Consider the following 25,664-nt stretch of genomic DNA (forward strand, 5'->3'; position numbering starts at 1 on the left):
CTACACAACTGCAGTACATGACCCTCAATGTAAATGAGATTGTTTTCATAAGAATACATTATGCATTTTTAGCGTTTCATTTTCAGATAGCATAATTAGAAAAGTAGCAAGATGACACTTTAGAAAAACTTTAGACTTTATTATTCAGGTGTGCAGTACACCAAGAGCTTTTTCTGAGGACAGTAGCATTGCTCTAGTTCTTAAGAAGATTCAAACTATTTAAATGCTGTCTCACACAGTAAAAAAAGCTGGTATTGAGAACGGAACAAAGTAGTGGAATTGCACTAACTGTAACCTTTGCTAAAGTTATCTGTGACTTGTGCAATTTCTAAATGAGACTGTGATAGAAAGTTTAATCAGAAAACATCTGTCTTCTGAGACATAAGACTCTACTCTCACTGAAGTCTGTTTAACACACTCTGATTGCTTTTTTCCTAATTGCAGTATAGAGTGGGACGAGATTGTTTCTATTTATATATGCAAAGAAATTGCGTCTCTGAGATAAGATTTTAGCCATGAAAAACAAAGCAAAGGAAAAGTCATCAAGCCTTCCGCAAAATCTTCTAGTAATTTATTTCATCACTGAAGCGATTACCAGCCAAACTGCATGATTTAGTTTTGTACTCTGATTCTTAAGGCTTGAATGACATCTTTAAAAGTGAGGTTAGGGAAGCAGTCCAAGAATGTAAGTTTCGCCTGCAGTCTGCTGTTAGAATTTCTTAGTCATATTCCTTTTTCAAAAATGTTTTAAGGAACAGCTATTACCTGAAATGTAGCAAATAGAGGTTTCACACTAATTCCAATGTCAGTAATTTGGGCCATTTAAATTCTGATTTCTGTAACAATAGTATTTGATGTTAGTTAGTGGTTATTATGTCTCCTTTTACATTTATTTTTCACCTGTACGTGTTACAGTGGAATAACTCCCATGATACCCAAATACTAAACCTACTATTTTTATCAAACTCTTTTCATACTACCCCTTAACAGCAAGAAAAATATTTTTTACTGGCACATCATCCTGGCTATGCAGATTTCAAACTATGCAGACAGCATTAAAAGGAATCTGTACATGCAAGATACTGTCTTTTCCACATAAGATGCTTACAATATTATGGCATAGCAAATATTTATACCCATGACACAGAAAAATTTATAAATCACCTAATCTCAAAACGATAATCATTATTAGATTCACTCTTTTTAAGATACATGACAACACTGGTTAAGACAATGAATGGTTTCCCACAACAATGATTGAATATTTGTGATTCTGGATATCTCATGTACCTCTGATAACATGGTGAATAATCAGCCACACAGCCTAGTTAACTGAGGCTCCTTATTGTAACAATAGAGCCTGTAAAATGTATATTAGGTGCTTCTTTCTCTCAGCTGATTATGTGAGAATTCCTCAGGTTATGTGAAAGGATTATCTTCTCTATCTAATTGCACAGTCCTCTCTTTACTCTTATTAACTAATATCAATATAGGACTGCACAATGTTCTGTGGCTCTGATCTGTACTATGGGGGAAAAAACGAGAGGCATACTCAGCCATAGAGTTTGCTGATGTGTACTGTTATGATAATGGTTTATTTGATCATATGATACCCTGAAATATCAATCCCCTGCTCCGACTGATTTTGGAAAAAAGACATCTGTAAATCCAAAGTTGACAATTAATTATTTACTGTGTCCCTTTATTTGCCCCTTTCGGTACTACAGAAGTTTGTTAGTAACAGCTCTGAACTAACTCTGAGAAACTGATCAAACACAAGTGCTCTATCATTGCAAAGATGAAAGTTAAGACTTCCTTATCATGATAGATTCCATCAAAGTATAAAAATGGCAAAAGTTACAGCGCACCAAACTCCAATCCTGCATAGGCAACGGTCTGTAAACATTCTTGTGTAGTAGAGTGGATACACATGCAGACAGACATAAGCCTCTTCCTGAAATTCTGCAATTGCCGAATTGCTGCCTAGTGTCCGTTTGATACTGACTTGAAATTAGGGATATAAGGATTGAAATCCTCTGAAATGGCATTCTGAATTTCAGATACATTTTCCAAGAAAAGTTTTACCTAAGCTGGTACGTTCCTCTATTTTGGGTTTGATGAACTAGCCTTCTGCTGGCAGAAAATTCTTGACAAATTCTTATAAAAAAGGAATATTTAACTTCATTTGTTGAGTTTAAAACTTAAAAATACCCTAACTACATGCTCTATTTTCTTTCATAAAACTTTAATATGACATGTCATAGTTTATTATATATTCCTGGCTCTTGACTTTATGAAAGTGTTACAGCTTCTGAGGAGTTTTGCATCTTTTATAGTTATTGGTAGATGGATATATAACAGTTAGTAAATTCATTTAATGGAAGTAGTTTCTAACATTTAACATTAAAATATCAAAAGCAACCTTTCCCTCCAAAAAAACCCTCCAGATTTTTTAACTGTTACTGAGAGAAATTACTTTACTTTGGGTTATCTGCAGTGTTAAAACAATATGAGATCCTAGGGTGAGTGTCTTCATGAAAACTAACAACTTGCCTCCCTCCCTCTTCAATATGTTGCATAGATTAGCTCTAGAACGGACACTGCTTGTGATCTATAGATTCATGAAGAGAGTTAAAAAAACTGCCTTTCTTTCCCTGGAGGTAATCTTCCCTAAAGTAGTAACCAAGGCTTTTTATAAGAAACGACATCTGGATCTACTTCAAACCAAAACCAGCAGTATCAGCTAGAGAAGTTAATTATGAGTGAAACGTGAATCTAGTTGTTACCTATTAACTTAATGAAAGACAAAAGGGCATGATTTTGCAAAATATCACAGCCTGGGAAACATGGGAGGAATGCTGGAAGCAAAGAATACAAGGCCTTGCCTAACGTTTCATTTTTTTCATTCTATCTGTGAATGAAAATAGATTCACAACCCTTCTTGTTGGATAATACTCTACTGTAGTAGCAACTACAACACACTTACAAACTTACTTCTGAATGTAGAACTCAAAGTTATTAAAAGTTATAAAGTTATTAAAAATAAGTTTTAAGTCCAAAGTTGTACTACCAGAAAAATCCAAAACATTCTTAATATACTTCCACTTTGACATCTGATTTAATTATAGGATTAGAACTGATGTAAAGAGGTTAGGTCTCATGACCTAAAACTTAAGTACATTACTCTAGTTCTCAGCACTTATTGGTGTGAGTTTTATGTGTTTGTGTGCCACATTGAAGGACACTAACTTTACTTGCTAAATTACAATCTAGATCACCCTGACACAACTTGATTTAAACTTTAATCATAATTAATCTTTAAAAAATTTAATCCTTAAAAATCTTACACAGACTGTGCATTTTCTTGGAATTGTCTGGCCTGTTCTTGTGCTTCTTGCTTTGTGCTTTTTAACTTAAATAATTTTAACTCCTTGTTGACCTTGCAAGAAGGATTACATATGAATTATTGTACGGGATCTTGAAATGCTACTGCCCTGTATAACAAAGCATTATCAATAAAAATCAAGCTGCTGGATCAAAGTAAATGAAAAACCAACAAAGTAACTGCTACGATTAGTAATGAAGTCACGTTATGCTCATTTATCCATTTTTATTTACTGTTATTTAGGAAAACAGAAAAGGCAAGGAAGAAAACTAATGCACTGATGGGCAAAGATTTAGGAAAGCAAGCCACAGTGAAGATTTCATGGAATTCCCTGTAGTGAGGAAAAAGCTGACCATGTACTTTTGCCTGTGGCTCAGGGGGTTGCTTGGAACTAATGGAGGTTTGTGTCTTGGCTGCAGCTCACCAGCCTTGTTTGGGGTATAGGTGGTGTGAGTAGGAAAGAGTTCTTGCAAAAAGAGTGTGCAAGCATCATTCTGCTTGCTGGGCTATTAACTACAGCCTAAATAAGGCATTTGGGCTGGCTTAGCTGGAAGTGAAGACAAAGCAACAGCCAGCAACCAGAAAGCAAACAAACATGACTGTACTGGAATTTAAAGGCAGATAGATTGGAAGAAAGGCACAATGATACTGGTGTTAATGATTAAACTTGCTGAAACAAAGGAAACAATACAAAAGCTGCAAGATCTATGTGGTACTTTAGTACATCATTGCTGATAAAAAGTGTTTTAAAAAGATAAATGACATGAAAAGTTGTGATGGAATCACACAATCTTTCTGCCTGAACAATATCGAATATGGAGGCATCCAAGTAAAACCTGGCAATGTGTAGTAGAGGATTATTAATTGCAGAAAAGACACACTCAAGATAGATCGTTACATAGAAGAGAAAAACCAGCTAGTTAAACAATAGTTTACTATATCTGATTCAAAGACTGGGTATGAGCAATAAGAAATAACATAAACATGCAGCAGTAAATGACCTGGAGAACAAAATGTAAGATTTTAAATTAGTATTGCAGACTGTAAAACTGGACATTATACGGGCAGCACATTCATACGTGTATTGTTTTACCCCCAGGTCCAACAAATGATTTAAGCAGAACACCACTTTCTACTTCCTTAGATAGTGGAACCTGTGACACAGCTTCAGTGACGCTTTTGTCGGGCTCAGGTTCTACACTTGGTGATTACAGTAGTTTGAGATACTTTTGCTTTCCTCAAGGTCTTCTGGCATTCCTTCCTGCCCATTGTCTCACAGCACCCTATATCCACAATTATAAAGCCACAATGGTTTAGGGTATCACTCTCAAATGGATTCCAGAAGTGAAGCAGATGAAAAAGCATCAAACCTCTCTCTTTTCCTGTAACCAAAAAAGTGCTGTTACTTTTCTCCAACAGAGCAGTGCCCTGATTTTGTTAAGAGAACGTCGCCACGCACAACTGTGCCCATGCAACATGAGAAGCATGTTAGTTTAGTTTCATGCATGTACTTCCTATGGCAGCATTTGCTGGACTTGATGAAATATACACCCTTTTGGAAGGACTGACAGATTGTGTTTATTATTGTAGCTTTGGAGACATTCATGAGTTTTGCAGTTGTTGCTCTGGTGAGATTTTGTCTGATTTTTTGCTTGTTGATCCATACAAAATTCACTTTTGGATGGTTAGAATGAAAACAGGAATGAGAAGGGAGCTTTTTTGAACTATGACCTTCTTCCAGAGTAAGCTACAAGTGTTTAAGAACTTCTCTGCATAAATTCCATTGCAGGATGAAATAGAGCAGAGCACAATGCATATTTGATGGAATTTCCTTTTCTGACAATATTAAGTACATTGCAATATTGTGACATTCAAAGAGTGATCCACTTATTGTGTGGTAACATTTTTACTGTAGAAAGTAATATTTAAAGAAGACGGAGGACATTTCAAGTATTCTTTTCAGAGCAGATACCTGGGCCTAGTCATCTACCACAACTGTGTGTGAGGCATGCTGCTGCTCCTGCAGTGTCTTGCTGCTGAAGATTTATTTAAACATGACACCTCTATCTTCTGAAATTCCATTTTTATATTCTTCCACAAATGTCTCTATATATTTAATTTATTATTCCACAGGTTTTCTCAGGCTCGTCACAGTAGCATTTAAAGTCTTACAAAAGTGCAGCTAACAGTCTAAGCAGTTAAAACAAAATTAATACTGTTGAGCTGAAGACATGGCACTTGCTTTTATTTATGCAGAGACAGTGATGTGTATGGCACCATTTAATGTTTCCCCCCAAAAAAAGTTAGGGCCCGTCTTAAGATTTCATGTACCATGGATCTCACTCTTGTCTCCAACATGGTTCTGCAAGTTGTCACTGCATTGGTCTTCTACTGCCCTTCTCTATGTTTGCAGCATAGAAACAAAACTTCCAAGACAACATCAAAAACACAAATAAAAATGGAATACCAGAGAAGCACATGTCAATTAACACTCAGTTTTTAGAGCAAATCAATAGCTTTAATACATAAAAATAAACTAGTAACAGCATTGCATCACACAAATTTTAATTTAACGTGAGATAGTAGCAAGACATAAAGATACAGTTTTTCTTCATATCCCAAGTTTATGTCTATAGGACCCTCTGTATTAGTCAGATGAAGCTTCAAATTTGAGCCATCTATGTATATAGTAATTCAATGTTGTATTTTTATAGCTAGTTTTACACTCTGCTCAATAAAGTAAATGTCATATATCAAGTTACATAGCCGCTGCTGGCAATTCAGAAACAATTTTGTGACAAAATGCATTGCTCAGTCTATCTATCTTTTACCCATCGCAATAACATCCATCAAAATATTACTGACAAATCTGTGTTTCAGAGCTGAAGGAAGCAGAATTTCTCTCTCCCATGGAAACCCTTACTGGGAAATTCGTATGTCTATGCTCTGAAGCAGTGACAATAAGGAAATTCCGTGATGTGGCTATAGATTGTTACTGTGCGTACTGTATTCTACTGTACATAGAAATGTTCCTGTTCAACATCTCGTAAGACTGGAGGACAAAGTAACCTACCGCTTTTTGACTGTTTAAGTAAAAAGGTCTTTTAAGTAAACAGGCAGGTTTGTTATTATTATCACTTACTTGCATCACTACTTCACTGATTAACCTGTAATTCTGTATTTCTAGCTCCAACATTTACATGTCAACTGACTTTAGGCTTTTAAATTTATGTTAAAAAAATATTGATATGGAAACGTGCAGGGTGTTTGGAAGCTCTTTGCCTGTGACTGAAGTGAAAGAAGCGATCAGGTCATCCCCTCAGCCTAAAGGATAAACTCTACTTGCCCATAAGCTGTGCTGGGTGAACAAAACCAACTTGTCTCAGTCATTGCTGAAACAAAATGTAGTTGTCACTAATGCCCATTGCATAAAAATCATAGTGCACGTATAACGTCTGAGACGAAATTGTATTTTGGGGAAGAGGGGGGAAGCAATTCTGCATCTCTGTTCTCTTCATTCTCTGAATAAAGTCCAGGCACGTTAACAGCACAGCTCTGGATTCTTACACAACTGGACTCCGCTGCCATCTCAGGTGCACTCAAGCACATCCTGGCCCGCCGCCAAGCCCTTGGCACACCTCTTCCCGTCAGTGACAGCGTGCTGCAGAGGAATGGAGAGATTACCGACTCGACCCCATCGCCTAGCAACTTGTGGTAGCCGCGGTTAGTTGCTAAAGCAAGAAATAGCTACTTGATGTGAAGCTTATGTTACCGACTTTTAAAACGCCTTTTTCGTGCAACGGGCTTGAGGGCAGACTGCTAACGCAGCGCGTAGGCTATCACATCCGAACTCAGCACATGTGAACGCGCAAGTGTGGCCAAACCTTCAGGAAACGCTTTACTCATCTGCCCTGCGGCGACCCCCATCCCCAACTGCTCTGCACTAGACGCAGCTCAAGTGCCACGCGACCCGCCTGCGGCCGCACTCGGCCGAGGGGCAGCACCGGCCGCGAGGGGAAGCGGCGGGCAGGGCAGCACCGCCGCCGCGGGCCGAGGCCCCGAGGGGTCCGGCGGCCCTCCCCGCCGCGTCCCGCCAGAGGCCGAGGCGGCGGGGCGCGGGAATGGCACCCCCGCCGGGCGGCCGGGCACAACGGGGGCGCCTGGGGAGCGGGAAGGGGAGCAGGCACGGCGCGGCGCGGCGCGGGGCGCCCCCCTTCTGCCCAACGGCTCTTCCCGCCCGCACCGCCGGCCCGCGGGCACCCGCCGGACCCCCGCCACGCCGGGCCTGGCCGCCTCGCGCCCCTCCCCCCGCCCCGGTGATACAAACGCCCGTCCACGCGCCAGCCAATCGCGGGGGGCGGGCTCGCTTCTCCCCGGGCTCCCATTGGCCGGGGGCGCAGGGCAGCACGCGCGCCGCCGCCGCAGTGTAGCGGCGGCACCTCCGGCCCCCCCGGCCCCCTCCGCCGGAGCGCGGGACGGGCGCGTGCCCGCCGCAGTTCTGCAGTCCGCCGCCGCGCCGGGGCTCGCGCACGCTCCAACCGCCGCAGTAGCCGGGTCTGGGCGGGGCGGGGCCGGGCCGCGTCGCGCGGCTGCAGCGCGCTCCCCGCCGGTGCGGGAGGAGGTGGGAGCGGCGGGGCCGGGCCGGGCGCGGAGGTGACTGCCCGCCGGTGGCGGGGATGCTGCCGCCGCCGCCGCCGCTGGTGAGGGGGCAGCAGGTGGGAGAGCGGGCGGCCGCGGCGCCCGGCGGCATGAGCAGCGTCGGGAGCGGCCCCCGAGCCCCGCGGCGGCGCTAGGGGCCCCTCCCCGCTCCGGCCGCCACCTGCGAGCCGCGGCGGCGCTTCAGCCCGCCCGGAGGCGCAGCGCGAAGCAGGGCAGGCCCCCTCCGCTCGCCCGCCCGCCAGGGGGGCAGCCGGGCCGGCCGCAGCGCGCCGCCGCCCTCCCTCCTCCTCCAGCCGCGGCGCTGCCCCTGCCGGCCCCCGCCGGCCCGCCCGCTCCCGGGAAGGCGGCGGGAGGGAGGGAGGGAGGGAGGGAGGGACGACGAGCGGAGACCCCTCGTCACCTTCTCGCTGCCCGATCCATGGGAGGAGCGGGCCGCGTCTTCCCGCTGGGAAGCGCCGCCGCGGCTCGCCGGGATTGAGCGGGGCGGCCGGCCGCCGGCGCGGAGGGAGGATGCCACTGCTCCGGAAGGTGTTGCGGGTCTCCAATCGCTCCATGCTCGCCTTCATCTTCTTCTTCTCCTTCTCCTCCTCCTGCCTCTACTTCATCTATGTGGCCCCCGGGATCGGTGAGTTGGGAGCCGCCCCCTCGGCGGCGGGGGGTGCGGGCGGGGGGGGTGCCGCGGGCGGGGGGCGGCGGGCGCTGCGGGGCGGCCTCTGGCGCCGGGCACGGCGGCGGGGGGGGCGCGAGCGGCGGCGGGCGAGGGGCGGCTCGGGTGCCGAAACGCCGAGCCCCCCGCCGAGGGAGGGTCGGGGCGGCGGCGGTAGCCCGTGTTAATCTCGCATCTTTGTTCTGTTGATTTCAAATGCTCTAGAAGATTCAGCTGCCATCCCGAGGTAGGTAAATGGTGTTCTTGCCTCCCAGGCCGGAAAAGTGAGGCAAAAAAGCAGCTCACCGTTTCGTCGTGTTACAAATTCATGGTAGAGACCAGGGAACGACTGCGGAACCGCCTGTTGGAGTTACTTGAATGCATTCGTCTTTTAAATCGTTAGTAACTGTGTTAATAATAAAGCACGTGTGAACAGAAATTGAGAAGTAATTTGAAATTTGTTGTTTACTTATGTCAGTGGGATCTATCTGAAGAAGTTTTATAGTTTGTTCACTTATGCTCCTGAAAGAACCACTTCAGAGGGCAGACAAACAGTTTCTTTAAGAAAAGCCACGTAAAATAACTGTGCAAGTTTGTGTCGGACAGAAAAAAAAACCACCCCTGTTTTCCTTAGTTGGCTTTTCTGCTGTTTCTGGGAAGACCGTCAGGTTTTTTCTCACTGGATGATCCTTTCGGAGCTGGTTGCATATCCTGTAGGGTGTTTCACTGTGTTAGGTGTCTGTTGGCTAGGCAATGCTTTCCCTCTTTTCCAGGGAACATTGACACTTTCTCCTGCACTTATTGCTTATCAGGTGCTACCTAAATACCTGTAAAACTGTCTTGCTCTTTGTCCTCAGTGCTTGAAGCTCCTCTCTGCAGTCATCACTACAAAATGCCCACATTGATTTGACCACTGAATTTGCAGGAATTGTTTCCTGTTGACTGGTGTCTTTATGCTGTTTGGCTTCCTCTTGTTCACAATCTTCCATTTAGCTTGTAAAATCCTTTCAAGGTACAATTACTTCTCCCACACTTACAGCACGTCATACAATATTGGCATGCCTGTCAATTACTACTACAGTTCAAATAAATATAAAAAAAATATTAGGGTATATATCATGGATTTGGATTGGAGTTCTTGAGTTTCTTGTCTGTCAGTGTTTCCCCACTGAAAGGGATGTAATTTAGTCTTGTGAGAATGATGCTGCTAGGGTCCATTTAGACATATTCTACGAGACACGAGTGCAGTATCAAGAGCAGACTTTAATTGTAAGCAGTTGGTGTATGATTTAGAAAGCAAAGTGCAGTTTCCACATCTTTATAAGTGAAACTATTAACATCTTGCATAGTGTATGCAGCTGGAGTTTTACTTCATTATTTAAATGTTTCTTCTTCGATGGGTGTCTTTTCTTACTAAACAAGGCTTATGCAGTATCTTGTTCAGAACCAGAGCCTCCAGTGTTTTTTCTTTCCCGACCTCATCTTGCTGCTCAGGTCTTGGGGTTTACGTGTCTGTTCAGTTTCCTTTGTACCAGGAGTGAAACAAAATCAACAGTATACACCAAAAGTATTCTTGGAATGGGTTATTAGGTCTGATCAACCTTAAGGAAAAAAGCATACTGAAACTGATTTCTCTTGCCATCTCAGATGTCTACTGCAGTTAGCCCTTGCAAGCTGTGGTTTAGTGTCTTCAGTGGGTGAGATTACGGCTCTTTCTGGCCTACTGATCAGTAGTGTGCTGCCCTAATTCTGTATGCAGCTGTGTTGTGAACTCATCCAGTTTAAACAAACCAAAACCTTACGATATTGAAGTTACTTGTTGTCTGTGGCACTTCTTGGATCCAGTTTGACATGCTGCCATGCTATGCTGGTCTTACTGGGGGAGGGAATATAGAAAATGGTAAAGTACAGTAGGAGAGTTTTACACTGATAATCTCAGCCTGTCATCTTGCAGATGTGGTGAGTTCCCAGGAATTTGCTTCTGGAAACGTTGCTGTGTAGAATGGAGAGAACAAAGGTCAAATATTATTTTAAAACCAACAGGCATCCTGGCAGTATTCTTGAGGAAAATGTAAGTTATAAGAATAGAAGATTTTCAAAAAACTCAGTGACACCCTACCCCCCAAGTTTATAGGCAGATGATTCATCTAATAATACTATGCTGTATGCTCATGCCGTTTGCATGCTGTGATAGAATTCAGTGTGCTTGCTCCTTTCCCCTGAGTGTGATGAAATAGTTGCATCTAAGTCAAAGCTGTGTGTGGAGAGAAGGAAGGCTTAAGGCTGCTTATGGAGGTTTAGCCACCTTACCTGTTCGTAGTTGGGATCTGTCATAATTTATGTGTATGGATACATTTTAGTGAAGATACTTTGGGTCATAAGAACACTTTCTTCCTAAAAAAGCTACAAGTCACAGTGGCAGAGAGGAGGAGAGTTCTAATTGTGTTGTAGGGAACTGGAGCTGCTTGCTGCCTGGTTTCTCTTCCTGATGGTCAGAGGAACTGAAAAGAGAGGGAGAAGTTGGATTCCCAAATGTTTTATGGAGCAGCAGTGTACTGAAAAGTGGAAGGGGAAAAATAAGTGTGTTATATAGCAGAATTGCTTCCTGAGATGACAAAGCTGAGTGAAAATTTGAATTCTTATGGGCTAATAGAGTGGGATTCCCTCCTAGCAAGCTTGGCTTATCAAAGGGAGGAGATGTCTGCACAAGTAAACCATGAGTACTGGGGAAATTCTCAAAGAGGTCATTATCACATTCCTTCTGTCCTTCACACTAATTAGAAAGTAGAATTACTGCAGTTTGTAGTGAAATTGCAGGTTTTATGACAAATGCAGTTCAGGTTGATTTGGAATACTGACAGTTTTGTTTAGAGGGAAGAATCTTAATTACTTATTTTAAGGTCTTTAATAATTTCTGTCAAATATTTAAATGTTTTTATTTGCACAATAATTACTTGTGCATCACTGATTTCTTTCCCTTTTTTTTTGAGGTCTCGCAGAATGTAAGTTCTTTGGGAAATAGAAACTTATGCCATGCCATGTATTTCAGAATACGAGGAGAGGAAAAGCATTTAAATTTCAGGTTTTCAGGCGCTGTTCTGTTTTGAGACTTACAATGTATAATCACATAATTTAAAAATACAGGGTTTATATATTTATATATATTATATTTATATAAGAATTCATACAACATGTTGGGGTGGTTCACGTGCCTGTTTTCCTCTCTTCTGTAAGAATAGAAGATGGGATGAGGTAGAGATGACTGCGACCCTGCCTCAGCACCCAGGTGGTCTTTTGATAGTCAGAGGAGCTCAAACATGGAAGCAGATTAGTTTCTAATTAGTGATTATAGAAGACAACTATTTTTCTGGTTTTCATTTTGCCCGGTTAATTTAGTGGATGTTTTGAAGCAAAGCCTAGAGGAATAGGATGGCAAAGTAAAATGATAGAAAACATTTCTCATGTGTTTAATGGAAGCAGATAACGGGGTGCTACTTCTCCAGAAAGGCCACTTTTCTGACAGTACTTTACCTGGTGTTCCTTCTCTGTTACATGAAATGAAAAGATACAAACTGAACTTGCTGGTTTTTAATTGGTCAGTGAAGATGGCTTGTAACTTCACTGGAAGTTACAAATACCCATATATATTGTAGTTAAGAGACTGAAGAAGCTAGCTGAGAGCAGGAATCTTTGGCAGCAATATGTTCTTTTTCTCGTGTGGTAGGTAACAGTACTAATAAACAGGACTCAAATAGTTGATGTCTGGTGCCGAGAACTATTCAGAACACATAATTAGGTTCAAGTTTATGTCATGGAAAGAATCCAAAGGTGAGGAAAATAAGACAAAGTAGTAAGGGAGTGGTGACTGGGAGAAGATTTGCTGGTCTTATTTCACTGTCAAGCTGATCTGAGTATTGCCAGAGATTTTTTTTTTTCTTTGCTTTTCCCATTTTCTATCAGCTTCACAACTGAAATCACATTGGACAGCATAACTGATCTCAGAAAGTGATCTCTTACTCATCTCTGGGTTATTTCTTTCTGTCTAATTCTAGCAGAGAACCTTTACCGGATTGGGTAGAAGAGCTCTAAATATTGTAGTAAATTGCAGCCTAACTAGGCCAGCTTGGACATGATGCCCTTTGTAGTTCTCATAAAAACTAGTTATGGAACAGTGCAGCCATCAGGGAAGATGCAGTCCGTCTTTGACATCAGTAACTAGAAATACTGAATGTTGGAGTGGTGTCGAAGAGTTAAAAACAGCTACTGTTTGTTTTCTCTCTTCTGGTCTTCTGCTTCTCTTATTAAAACTTTACTACTTTTCTGGCAGTTGTAATCAAAGGGCAGCTGCACAGGCTAGCTGGAATTTGGAAGTGTCTCCATTGGTTTTACTCACAATTTGATACCAACTTGTTTACTATTCTGTTATTAGGAAATAATTTTCCTAATAGGAAAGGGTGATATCACTCCTTTTTGAATGTGTGCAGAAATGGAGGAAAGAGCTGAAAATGCTGTCAGCAAGATAAATGGTTGCCAGTGCTTCCAGGTGCTGAGCCCATGGATACGGGCACAGCCTTTGTGCTAATATCCTTTGTTCCTGGCATCTGTGGAAGTTCTGGCATTTCTAAAGACTTACTATTTGATCACAGAATAATTTAGATTGGCAGGAACCTCTGGAAGTCATCTGATCCAACCCCCTGCTGAAAGCAGATCCTACTAGATCAGATTGCTCAGGGCCATGTCCAGTTGAGTTTTGGGTAACTTGGGGATGGAGATTCTGCAGTTTCTCTAGGAAACCTGTTCCAGTGTTTGACAACTGTGAGAAAATTGTAACATGTAATCATAATTTCCCATCTTGCACCTTGTGTTCATTGCCTTGTGTCTTTTCCCTGTGTACCTCCAAGCATTCAATTTCATCATCTCTATACACTTCTACATAGCTGAAGACAGCAAAAAAAAAAAATCATCCCTCCCTTAGCCATTTCTACCTAAGACTGAAAAAACTTGTTTATTTCAGTTTCTACTCATATATCATATGCTCCATCTTGGAAGCTTTCATCTGGGCTTGCTGTGGTATGTTAATCTCTATTGCTTACTGGCATTCCCAAACTGGACACAGTACCCCAAATACGGTTTCACAAGTTGCTGAATAGAAAATAGTTGCTTCTGTTAATCTGCTGGTTATGCCGTTGCTAATACGGGGCAACATACGGTTGATTGTTTGCCACAATGATACACGGATGGTAATACTTTGTCTAAGGGTTTTGTGATAGAGCCTGTGTCTTCAAGGCAATAAGTTTAATGCAGCTCAAGGGCTGCACTGAAATAGAAATAATACAGCTAGCCTGTTTAAAACAAAACAAATCCTTTGTTACTCTCCTCCTCTAATGCTGTGTGGAAATATCTGATAAAAGGCTGATGGGTTTTGATGGGTTTTGCAGGATGTGGAAGATGTTCACGGGGCTTTTTTTGCTGCTAGCGCCACCTTTTACTCCTTTCTAGGGGATTGTTCTCATGGGTTTCTTGTGAGTTTCTTGAGTGAATGAAACTTGTCTGTCACTTTGTTTCATAATTCCTGCAGGGAATGTTTGTACTACAAACCTGGTTGGTGTTCGGGAGCTATTTTCAGCTATATTCCTTTATTAAGGTGCACCTGTTGTTAAAGGCTTAATTTGGAGTCAGGAGTACTTTCATAAGCTGCAGTGGTCTTTCTTGTTGGCATTGCAGTTTTTCCCTTCAGTTCCGTAAATTATAACCAAACCCTTTAACAGAGAGACTTTAGTAATAGGGTCTTCCCTTTTTTTTTCTTGTGTAAGTCTTATACCCCTCTGCACATTTTTCTGCTTGATCACTGATTTCCAGTGATCAAAAGTTCCTTGGCATTCTGACTAAAGGGTTCAGATCATTATGAACGCGGGCAGTTTCATGGGTAAGTTTTCTGACTTATTCTGCAAAGATTTTTCCATTATGTTGGCCCAGCACAGTCATTCCTAGCACCTGATGCTGAATAAGTTATTGCAGTTCAGTCATTCATTTTTACCAAGAGATAAGCTTTGACTAAACATGCATATTTCTTTCTGAATCAGTTGTTTTGCATGTGTATCTGATAGTTTTTCTAAAGCCCTTAGGTATACCTAGTTATTAGTCAAGGAACTTGCCTGCATAAGAATTCATGGAGTGTTCATCTTGTGGTGTTACTTTCAGTCAGAAAAGCGGAAAAAAAATAATGCAAGCACTTGTGGTGTGCAGCTGACTTCAGAAGGACAAATTATGAGACCTCATGGGAAATGAGTTTTCACTTAAGCCAGACAATTATTTGGATGTGTTCTTCTTGTCCATTGAGGAGGAGAAATTGTATGCCCTGGAAATATTTATTTGAGCTATTGTGCTTTACTGATACGGCCAAAGCTTTAACCATTTCTACATCTGTCTGTTGTAAAAGATAGCTTATCTACTGCCTTTGCATTAATAAGACTGTTTCTATAAGTAACTGTCTCTGCTTGCTTTTGTACAGCTTAGTCTGTTTTGGGTAATCTTTTGTGTTCAAATTATGTAATGATATTATGGAGAGTATCATGCAATAATTGTGCATCTTGTGAGATCCAGTGCTAGATTCTTCTGAATACAGTGCAGAGGTTGGTTTTGGGACTTTCAAGTAAAAAATGTTTTTTTGCAAGGTATCCCCAATGGTGAGTTCACTTTCTTAAATTTGCAGTTGTCCTTCTTTACCTTCATTTCATTGTGCCTGTATTCTTTTTTAATTTAATTTATGATGATACTTGGAATATTCAGTTTACAGATACTAGTTTTCTACTTTTCTCAGTAACTGAACTCATTAAAACAAAGTTACGGAAGAATTGGCAAGGCTTAGGCTTAAAATATCACCATTTAAATGTTGATGTCCAAAGGTGACCTGCCTAGAACAGTCTTCATTGAAAAAATGTGTTATTTAAATTTAACTATGTGTTTTAAAATTGGAGTTGAAATTTTGCTATAGTAGAAATTAAAGGAAAAATATTTACCTGTTTGAATCTGACTCAAGCGAAGGAAAAACCCAAATATTTAAGTTGTAGTGTTGGTGGTTACAGCGATGCTGATTTTTAAATTTCTGTAGGATATGCTCTCAGAAATTATTTTTGCCTTGCTATATAATCAGCTAATAGCTTGAGATTGGAGGATAGAATAGTATCAAATCTGTTAGAAGTTATATTAAACTTCGTATCATTTATCATGCTTAAAAATACTGCTAGAGAAAGTGGTGTGGTTTAAACCCGAGCACCACACAGCTGCTTGCTTCCGCTCGCCCAGAGGGATGGGGAGGAGAATCAGAAAGGAATGTAAAACTCAAGGGTTGAGATAAGAACAATTTAATAGGTAAAGCAAAAGCTGTGCATGCAAGCAAAGCAAAGCAAGGAATTAATTCACTGCATCCATTGGCAGGCAGGTGTTTAGCTGTCTCCAGGAAAGCCGGGCTCCAAGCAGAGCTCTAGCACATGCAACGGTTACTCAGGAAGACAAATGCCATAATGCCAGATGGTCCCCCTCTTCCTTCTTCTTCTTCCAGTTTATATGCTCACCATGATGTCCCATGGTATGGAATACGTCTTTGGCTAGCTTGAGTCACCTGTCCTGGCTGTGTCCCCTCCCAGTTTCCTCTGCCTCTCCAGCCCTCTCACTGGCAGGGCCCAAGAAATCAAGAAGTCCTTGATTTAGCATAAACATTACCCTGCAACAACTAAAACCATCAGTGTGTTATCAGCATTGTTCTCACACCAGTCCAAAACACATCACTGTACTAACTACTAAGAAGAAAATTTACTGTATCCCAGCTGAAACCAGGATAGAAAGAAATTTTGATTTAATTTTTTTTCTTCATCTATAAATGGAGACTGATCAATGAGATTTCCTCTTTTACTGGCTCCAATAAATAGTGAACTGACATGTATTCCATTTCTCAGACTTGCAGTCAGAGGACTCATCCATTTGACGTGTCCTTTGTGGCAGTGAGTATACAGAGATTATCTGGAGTATTGAAAAAACACCACCAATAAAAACAATTTTGAAGCCTGTCTGTTGTAGCTCTTAGAGATTCATACATCTGCATCATATGAATGATCCTTACTGGGCTCCGAAAACATGGGTAGTTGCTGTTATTTTCAGCAGATTGAAGTGATCTGTATCTTTCTAATATATTTTGCTTACAAGGAGGTATACCTGTACAGACTCAAATGCAGTCTCGCCATCCCTATGAAATAAGTTGGGGTTTATTGTTAAATTAAAAATAGTGAAAAACTGGTGTTAAATATTCAACAGCAAATCAAGTAAAAATGTTTGAAGGCATACAGGTTTTTTGCTGCTTTTTTCTCTGATTGTTTTGTGTGCTTTAAAACCACTTCTGGCTAACAGTAAATGTGTAAAAACCAAACAAACAAAACTGGAAGTTGAACACTTACTATAGGATTTGTTGATGTTTGCTATGTATTTCAGTCTGTGATTAGGATCCAGTTTACAGCAGTTTTACATTACTTTGGGTTATTGTTCTTCACTGCAAAATTGTTTAATGACTGTTTAACAAACTAAAGTCCCTATCCTGTAGTTGTGAAAAATATTCCTAGCTCCTAGAATCACAACTGTAATGTTTTGGAAGCAATCTTCAGTTGAGCTCTACTTATTGTATGTTCAGAGTAGTTTGTAGAATTTAATCTTTAACACTTTTGTGTTAATTTGCCACACATGAACTCTGCCAGTAGTGTATTTATAACTCTAGTATTGCTGAGAATAATATCATATAACCTTGAGACGAGAAGAGATCCACGTGGGACTTGTTCCAGAAACGTCCCCATGAGATGATTCCCCATTTACAATTACTAGTGGAGAATTTTGTTAACCTAGTTGAATCCATATCAATTTTTATGCATTGTGTTGAATGTGCTTTTCAAAAGTCCTGTGAAAACAGGTGTTAACTAGCAGATGAGTTTTGGGGGCACCTGTTTTCTGTAAAGATACATTTATTGGATTTGAATTTTGCAGCATCCCTGGATTCTCTGTGAAGTAACTCTTATCTGAGCTTTTCAGGTTGTTTTGGTGTTGGTTTTTTTTTTTTCCTTCTGGAAGATCAGTGTATAATGTTGCTATAGCTGCACTGATGATCATCTAATTTTTGAAAGGTGTGTAGTGGTAACTTTTTTCAGTAATTGCTTTGAAAGCATTCTTGAGATAAAGCTTCTTTCTTGTGTGTTTTAGGGTTTTGGGTTTTCTTTGTATGATAAAAGCTGCATTTTGAAATGAAACTTATGATCTCCAAGTCTGTTCATCTTTTCCTTGGCATTTAAGATATCATAGTTGGTAATTTAGTTAATGCTTTTCTGACTGTCTTGTTAAAATAATCACAGCTCTAACTTCCTACTGTTCTTCAGAATGTTAGTCATTGATCGGGTTTTAACTTCAGTTGTTCTGTTGTATGATTTACTACATTGATTGCTTCTAAATGCATGGTACATTGTTTTGGCTTTGCTTTAGTGTACCTATACAGCATGATAAATTACTAATTTTTTATATAAAACTGAGTGTTGTGCTATTTCTGTGAAGGTAAGGGCTGATAAACTATGCAGTGTTGTGAGAATTGCTTTAATTTTAAGTGTACTGCTTGGAAGGAGCTTGATTCCCTAATGGAGAGTGATCTGTGAAGAGACTTTTTTTCTTTAAAAAAGTTGTAAGTAGTCCTTGGGTGAATATTTAAATAACAGGAAGCTACCTGACATAAAAACATTGAGCTGTTTTAACAGATATTTTTATATTTTAAGAATTAATTCATCCCTCCCCCCAATGGTAATGTTTTCGGTCTAACACATAAAACTATTAATAACTAATGAGCTCTAAAATCTGGAGACAAAAAGATGATCCATCTGATATTTTTAACATCTCCTCTGAAATACAGGATGATCCCTTTAATGCCCTAACATGCTTTATCAGAATGAGTGTTAAATAATGCCCTAAACCCAGGACTTTTGATGACTGTTGTGTGGCTGTGTTCATGATTGATGATACAGATCTGGATCAATTACTAGTGAAAGTTTCATCTGAATTAGGTATGAGTTCATGCTCACGCTGCAGTTGCTTTAGGTGGAACATTGAGTATGGTATTTATTCCAATGTGTCCTATGTAGGTGCATTGTTTTATATCCTGCACTACACTTAACATTTGCTTACCTTGTAAACTGTGACAGTCTGGATTCGGTGTGTTTCTTGCATCAGAAGTGCTGTTTCTTACTTACCGTGGACGATGTGCAATGAAATAGGAAGAGTATGAATGAAACTAGTTCTAGGTGGTTACACTGTTAGAAGTTTTCTTTGGTTAAGTGTGGAATTTTGCCTTCCTGGCTTGTGCATTGTCTTGCACTGTGACAGGAGTGATGGTTGGTACAGATGCAGAAAGACTACAGTGGGAGCAGATCACAGAATCACAGAATAGTTGAGGCTGGACGAGGCTGCTGGAGGTCATCTGGTCCAACCCCCCTGCTCGGGCAGGACCACCTGGAGCTAGTTGTCTAGGACCATGTCCAGATGGCTTTAGAACATCTGAGGATAGAGACTCCACAACCTCCGTGTGCAATGTGTGCCAGTGCTCGGTCACCCTCCCAGTAAATAAAAGTTTCCTGATGTTCAGGTGGAACCTCCCGTGTTTTAGTTTGTGCCCACTGCTGCTGCTCCCGTCGCTGAGCACCACTGAAAAGAGCCTGACTCTGTCCTCTGCACCTTCCCTTCATATGTATTATATACCTATGTCATGTAAAGAAGCAGGGGGGTTTCCTCAAACCCTTTATATTTGATCAGCCTGTCAGTTTCTGAAGGAAGATGAGACCCCTGTGTCTGACCAGCCTGTCCGCTACCTGTGTTTTGACAGCCCACTGTATTGGAGGGTGATTCGACCAATCTATTCAGGGATCTCCGCTGACAGCGTCACTGAGTCCAATCCCTTATCACAACTACTCAGATCTCTGGAGACTTATAAAAAATGAACTTCAGCTGAAGATATTTATTTTACAAAATACAAGTTTGTGACAGTGTAAGGTTTGAAGATTGCTGGTGGTAATATGCTGACTGTAAAACAAGCTTAAAACTACACACTTAACAGCTAGCATGAGCTAGTTATAGAATAAAGTTCTTATCCAGCAGGCATCCCTATGGGGGAGAAGACAGGTTTGGCCCATCAGCTGATCCCAGAAGTTACGACGCAGTGTTTCCTAGTTTCTCCCCGCATTTGTCCACTTTTTATACTTCATAGTACATTGCATATTCATCACAGGATAGGTTAAAAGTTTCTTGCTTCTAATATAAATTAGTATGCATACTCAGGTAACACTGCTGAAGTTTTTCACTAACTATGTGTGCTCTCCAGTCAGGGATTTGCCCTCTTTTGGGGGGGCTGTTTGAGTTGGAGCTCACGATCTCCTGCTACCACATTACCTGTGTTCTACTGTCAACCAGATTTCTTTGATTGCAACACTTGTATCAACTTACCTCTTCCTGCAGCCAGAACTTCCTCACTTGGAGGTTTCCATGGGCATAACTTTTAACAGTGTTCTTTTCATCATCCATTCTTTGTTTCCCATTGTTCCCAAGGCTGACTGCCTTGGTTAGAAGTCCCCTCATTTGTGACAACTGTAAAAAAACACTGAACCAGTGTGTGGTAGTTTGGGAGTTTTGACAACAATTTCCTGACCCTCCTTTGGACTTACTCCAGTCCAGGACTAGTCCATTTTCTTTAAATTCAGGTGCAGCTTGAGTGACTCTAGTCATACTTTTTTTTTTTTTTTTTACCAATTGATATCATGTTCCCAGTAAGGAGTAGTAGTACCTTGGAGGCAGGTCACTTTTTGGTGGAGGTGTGTGTTAGTGTTACAATGAGATTATTTCATCCGAGAAGAGTAATTTTGCCACAGTGGTTGGCTCAGCAGTGGACATCTCGTATACTGTTCACGTGACAACTGCTGTGCAGCTTATCAGCTGTGTGGTGCCATCAAGTTTCCATTCCTGCAGGGAGCACAGCAGAGCCTGGCCGTGGGGTCTCCACTCTGTTCCACCTGCCGTTACTCCTATCAGCAGGTGTGTTGCTCAGGCAGCTGCAGTAAAGTAGATTCTGTGCATGCCAACCACCCTGAAAGTGATAGCTATATTTTACTCTAAAAAACTTTCTATAATCCTATGCTTCTGTTAGGTCCTAGTTTTCTCTAATTCCCCCCCCAAGTAATTTTCCCACAACCTATACACCTACCCTTTATATACATTAATATGATCCCTCTAAGCCCTCTCTTCTCCAGACTGAACAGTCCCAGCTCTCTCAGCCTTTCCTCATAGGAGACATGCTCAGATTCATTTGTCTTCTTCATGGCCCCTTTGTTGGACTTTTTCTAGTATGTCCATGTCTTTATTCTACAGTGGAGTGCAGAACTGGACACAGTACTCCAGGTGTGGCTTCACCAGTGCTGAGTGAGGGCTGGGAAGAATCACCTTGATCTGCTGGCAACATTCTTCCTAATGCAGTCCAGGGTGCCACTGAGCTTTGCAACAGTGGCACATTGCTGGCTCATGTTCAACTTGGTGTCCACCAGGTCCTTTTCTGCCAAGCTGCTTTCCAGCTGCATGCACCAGGTGCACGGGGTTGTTCTTCCTCAGGTGCAGAACTTTGCACACCATATTGAATTTCATAAGGTTCCTGTTGGCCCATTTCTTCAGCCTATTGAGGTCCCTCTAGAGGGCAGCATGGCTTATCACCTCGGTGTCATCAGCAAACTTTTTGAGTGTACACTCTGCCCCATCATCCAGATCACTAATGAAGATGTTAAGCAGGACTGGACCTGGTGTTGACCCTTGGGGTACATCATTAGTCACTGGCCTCCAACAACATGCTCCTGATCCTCACCTTTTGGGCCTGGTCAGTCAGTTTTTGATCCACCGCTGTTTGCTCATCCAGCCTGTACATCAACAGCTTGTCCATGAGGATCTTATGGGAGACAATGTCAGAGGTCTTACTGATGTCCAGGCAGACAATGTCTGCTGCTCTCTCCTCGCTTGAGGCCAGTCATTTCATCATAGAAGTATATCAGATTGTTCGAGCATGACTTCCCCTTGGTGGAGACATGCTGTATACTCTTGATGATTTTCCTACTGTTCATGTACCTGAGAAATGGTTTCCAGGTTTAGTTGCTCCATCACCTTTCCAGGGATTAAGTTGAAGCTTGTCAGCTTGTAGTTCCCTGAGTTCTCCTTCTTGCCTTTCTGGAAGATAGGAGTGAGATTTGTTTTCCTCCAGTCCTTGGGCACTTCTCTCAGTTGTCATGATCAATCAAAGATTGTTGAGAGTGGCCTTGCAATGACATCTGCCAGCTCCCTTGGTGCTCATGGGTTCATCCCATTGGGGCCCGTGGACTTATGTCCAGTTTGCTTAAGATTCCCTGACCTGATCATCTTCCACCAAGACTACATCTTCCTTACTCCAGCCTTTCCCTCTGGTCTCTGGGACCTGGGATTCCTGAAGGCTGGTCTTGCTGGTAAAGACAGATGCGATGATGGCATTCAGTACTGCAGCCTTTTCCATGTCCTGTGCACCTAGGTCCTCTGTCTCATCGAGCAATGGGTCTGCATTTTCCCTAGTCTTCATTTTGTCACCTGTGCACTTATAGAAACCCTTCTGGTTGTCTTTGAAATCCCTGGTTAGATGCAATTCCATTTGGGCTTTAGATTTCCAAACTGCACTGCTGGATACCCAGACAGTGTTTTTCTATTCCTTCCACATTATTTGTACTTGTTTCCACTTTTGGTATGCTTTTTGTGTTTGATTTTTTTTTTTCCAGAAGGTCCTTGTTCATCCATGCAGGCCTCTTGGCATTTTTGCCTGACTTCGTATTCATTGGGATGGAGTTCTCTTGAGCTTGGAGGAGTTGATCCTTGAATATTATCCACCTTTCTTGCCCCCCTCTTCCTTTGAGGGCTTTATCCCATAGGATTCTTCCAAGCAGATATTAGAAGAAGCCAAAGTCTGCTCTTTTGAAGTCCAGCATTGTGAGCTTGCGTTTCCTTCTTCCTGCCCCTAGGATCCTGTACTCTACCATCTCATGGTCACTGCAGCCCAGGCTGCATTTGATCTTCGCATGCTCAATGAGCACCACCTTCTTGGTGAGTGTGAGGTCCAGCAGAGCACCTCCCCTTGGCTTCTCTGTCACTTGTGTCGGGAAGTTTACCACCAGTGCACTCCAGGAACCTACTGGACTGCTTTGATCTGGCTGTGTTGTCCCTTCAGCAGATACTGGCGTGGTTGAAATCCCCTATAGAATTACAGAATCATTCTGGTTGGAAGAGACCTTTGAGATCAAGTCCAGCTGTTAATCCAGGACTGCCAAATCCATCACTAAACCATGTTGCTAAGCACCACATCTACGTGTTTTTCAAACACCTCCAGGGATGGTGACTCCACCACCTCCCTGGGCAGCCTGTTCCAATGCTTGAGCACCCTTACAGTGAAGAATTTTTTCCTAATATCCAATTTAAACCACCCATGGCATAACTTGAGGCCATTTCCTCTTGTTCTGTCACTAGTTATCTGGGAGAAGATATCAGCCCCCATCTGTGTACAACCTCCTGAGAGCTGAGGAGAGCTGTAAGATCCCCCTTGAGTCTCATCTGCTCCAGACTAAACCATCCCAGTTCCCTTAGCTGTTCCTTGTAAGACTTGTTCTCTAAATCCTAGACCTATAGGAGTCATGGTCCTATGAGGACTTGGGCATGTGAATGTAAGGCAGTTTTCATATCTGTCTGTAGAGGGCACGATCCACTTGTTTTTCCTGGTCAGATGGACTGTAGCAGACACCCATTTATGGGTTAGGATTAAAGGTAATTTTAATTGTAATCCGTAAGTTCCCAGTCGGCTCCTCTTCTGTCCTGAGGCGGAGCTCCATGCACTGCAGCTGCTCTCTCACAGAAAGGGTGACTCCCCCTCCTTGTCTTACCCTTCTGTCGTCCCTGAACAGCCTGTACCTGTCCGTTGCAACGCTCCCGTCATGGGAACTATCTCACCATGTCTCTGTGATCCCAATAAGATTGTAGCTGTGGAACTGCACACAGATCTCTAAGTCATGATGTTTATTCCCTGTAGTGCATGCATTAGTGTACAGGCACTTGAGTGGGCACCCCAGCATGTTAAGGGTCATACTTATGATGGTATAGGTAAGGTTTGTGGAAACCTGTGACAAGCTCAGGAAGATGGCTGGTATTAAAGTACCAACGACAGCTGAAAAGAGGATTGTTGTGGAAGTCATCCTTGGTATTCTGCTGTCAGTCTTTTCCCTCACCATGCTAGCAGAAAAAGAGATGCTTCTCTGTTATGCTTCTGGCCTTCGTGGATTCTCTTGAACGCTAGTTGCTGTCACTGCTGGTTGATGTGACATGTGAACTGTGCTCTTTTCCACAGGTCTTTGCCAACAAACCTGTGACAGTAGATGAGACTTAATTTTAGGACTAAATTAGTATCTTTTATTTTTGCCTGATGCTTTTAGCTTCTGAAGTAATTAATTGGCTACTTGAGCATGTGCTGCTACCTAAGCAGCTGTAGAATGCCAGTGGAATAAACTGGTCAGGTCTATATTCCTTGTAACCATGATTGTGCTGGAGACCCAGGTAGCCGGGGCAAAGAGTGCACAGAAAGGAAGATGTTTCATTGTGTTTCTATATTAGTGTATAGCTGGATTGTGAGGTGACAAGGAGATCAGCCAGGAAGAGGAGGTGTTGGATTGGGGTAGACTGCAAGAACAGCTTGATGAAAAACATGGCAAGGCTAGATCTTCCTGTTAGCAAGAGGCAGCTCTTGAATACTTAGGCCAAGGTGGCAGCAGACTTTGCCTGGTTGTTTTTGTAATTCTGTCTTTTCATGATGCCTGCTTTTGAGAGAAATCTTTTCTAGCTTTGTTTCTCACAAAGGTGTGTGTTCTACTTTTTCTCCTCTTTGTCAGAAGCAAGTTGTCCTTCAACAAAGGGGAGATGGATGCTTTTGTGGAAAATCTGTTTTATCAATGTTTATGTCTGCATTATCTGGACTGCAGTAAAGTTTCCCATAGGAACTTGGAACAGTTATGTGGCCCTCTTGACTTTCTTGTGGACTTGTTTGAAGGTCTTAGTCTCAGTTCTGTACTGTATCATGTTCATAAGACTGCAACAGTAATATGCTTGAGTAGATTTTTCTAATATTCCTTGCAATGACTTCTGGAGCAGGTCTTTCATCTCAACCATGTCTGGAGAGTATACTTACTGTCTGCACAGTGTCCATAATTTCTGTCACTGTGTGTGTAGTGACATCTATCTCTCTTAACAGCTGAAGTGTTTGCAATCAGTGTGATTTGGTAGCAGCCAGAAAAATTCACAAGGGTGGTGAACACATAAGCAGAAGAAAGAGCTATGATCTGCTCATTAAGGAAGATGGTATTCTTAGCAAGTTTGTAGACAGGGACTTGTAGTGTTGATGAAAAAGGAACAAGAAGCAGCTAATGAAATGATTTATGGGCTATCAGAAAGAGGTCTCTGAAGACACATGCTTTGGACTTGTGACCAAAAAAAGTGTTGATAAACACAGTGTTTTAGCTGTTGCTTAACTGCATTTGCTTTTTATGTTTCCCACTTTGTCCCCCACAGCAAGTAGGCTGGGGGTGGGCAAGAGTTTGGGAGGGGACAAAGCTGGCACAGCTGATGTGTAGTGACCAAAGAGGTATTCCATACCAAGTACCGGCATCTCAGCAATAGAACTGGTGGGCTTTTTTCTCCTAAAGTTATCTGTTGCTTGGGGACTGGCCTCCTGGTTGTGAGTTCTGCAGTGTGAAAAACTCAAAATAAGTGGCTTTTGGTATTACGTTAAAAGGGAGAACATAGCACAATCTTCTGGACGTTATCTCTGAAGTCAGTATTTACTAACTGATTTGTACTGAAAAAGAA

At 42.1% G+C, this 25,664-nt stretch overlaps 1 protein-coding gene and 1 long non-coding RNA gene across 2 annotated transcripts in view; one reads left to right on the forward strand and one right to left on the reverse strand.

The window, feature by feature from the left end:
* Positions 1-5,881: 5,881 nt before the first annotated feature.
* Positions 5,882-8,560, reverse strand: LOC130145690 (uncharacterized). Its single transcript, XR_008820644.1, has 2 exons — positions 8,445-8,560; positions 5,882-7,046 (listed from the first exon to the last, which is right to left on the reverse strand). It is a non-coding gene; the product is annotated as an uncharacterized LOC130145690 (long non-coding RNA).
* B4GALT6 (beta-1,4-galactosyltransferase 6) overlaps positions 8,417-25,664 on the forward strand; it is a 37,223-nt gene continuing 19,975 nt past the window's right edge. The window contains exon 1 of the mRNA XM_056330899.1: positions 8,417-8,669. Within this exon, the coding sequence (XP_056186874.1) occupies positions 8,555-8,669 (115 nt within the window). The 5' untranslated portion in view covers positions 8,417-8,554. The remainder of the gene's footprint in view (positions 8,670-25,664) is intronic.

The sequence above is a fragment of the Falco biarmicus genome, chromosome 3 (assembly GCF_023638135.1).
Source record: "Falco biarmicus isolate bFalBia1 chromosome 3, bFalBia1.pri, whole genome shotgun sequence".
Lineage (NCBI taxonomy): Eukaryota > Metazoa > Chordata > Aves > Falconiformes > Falconidae > Falco > Falco biarmicus.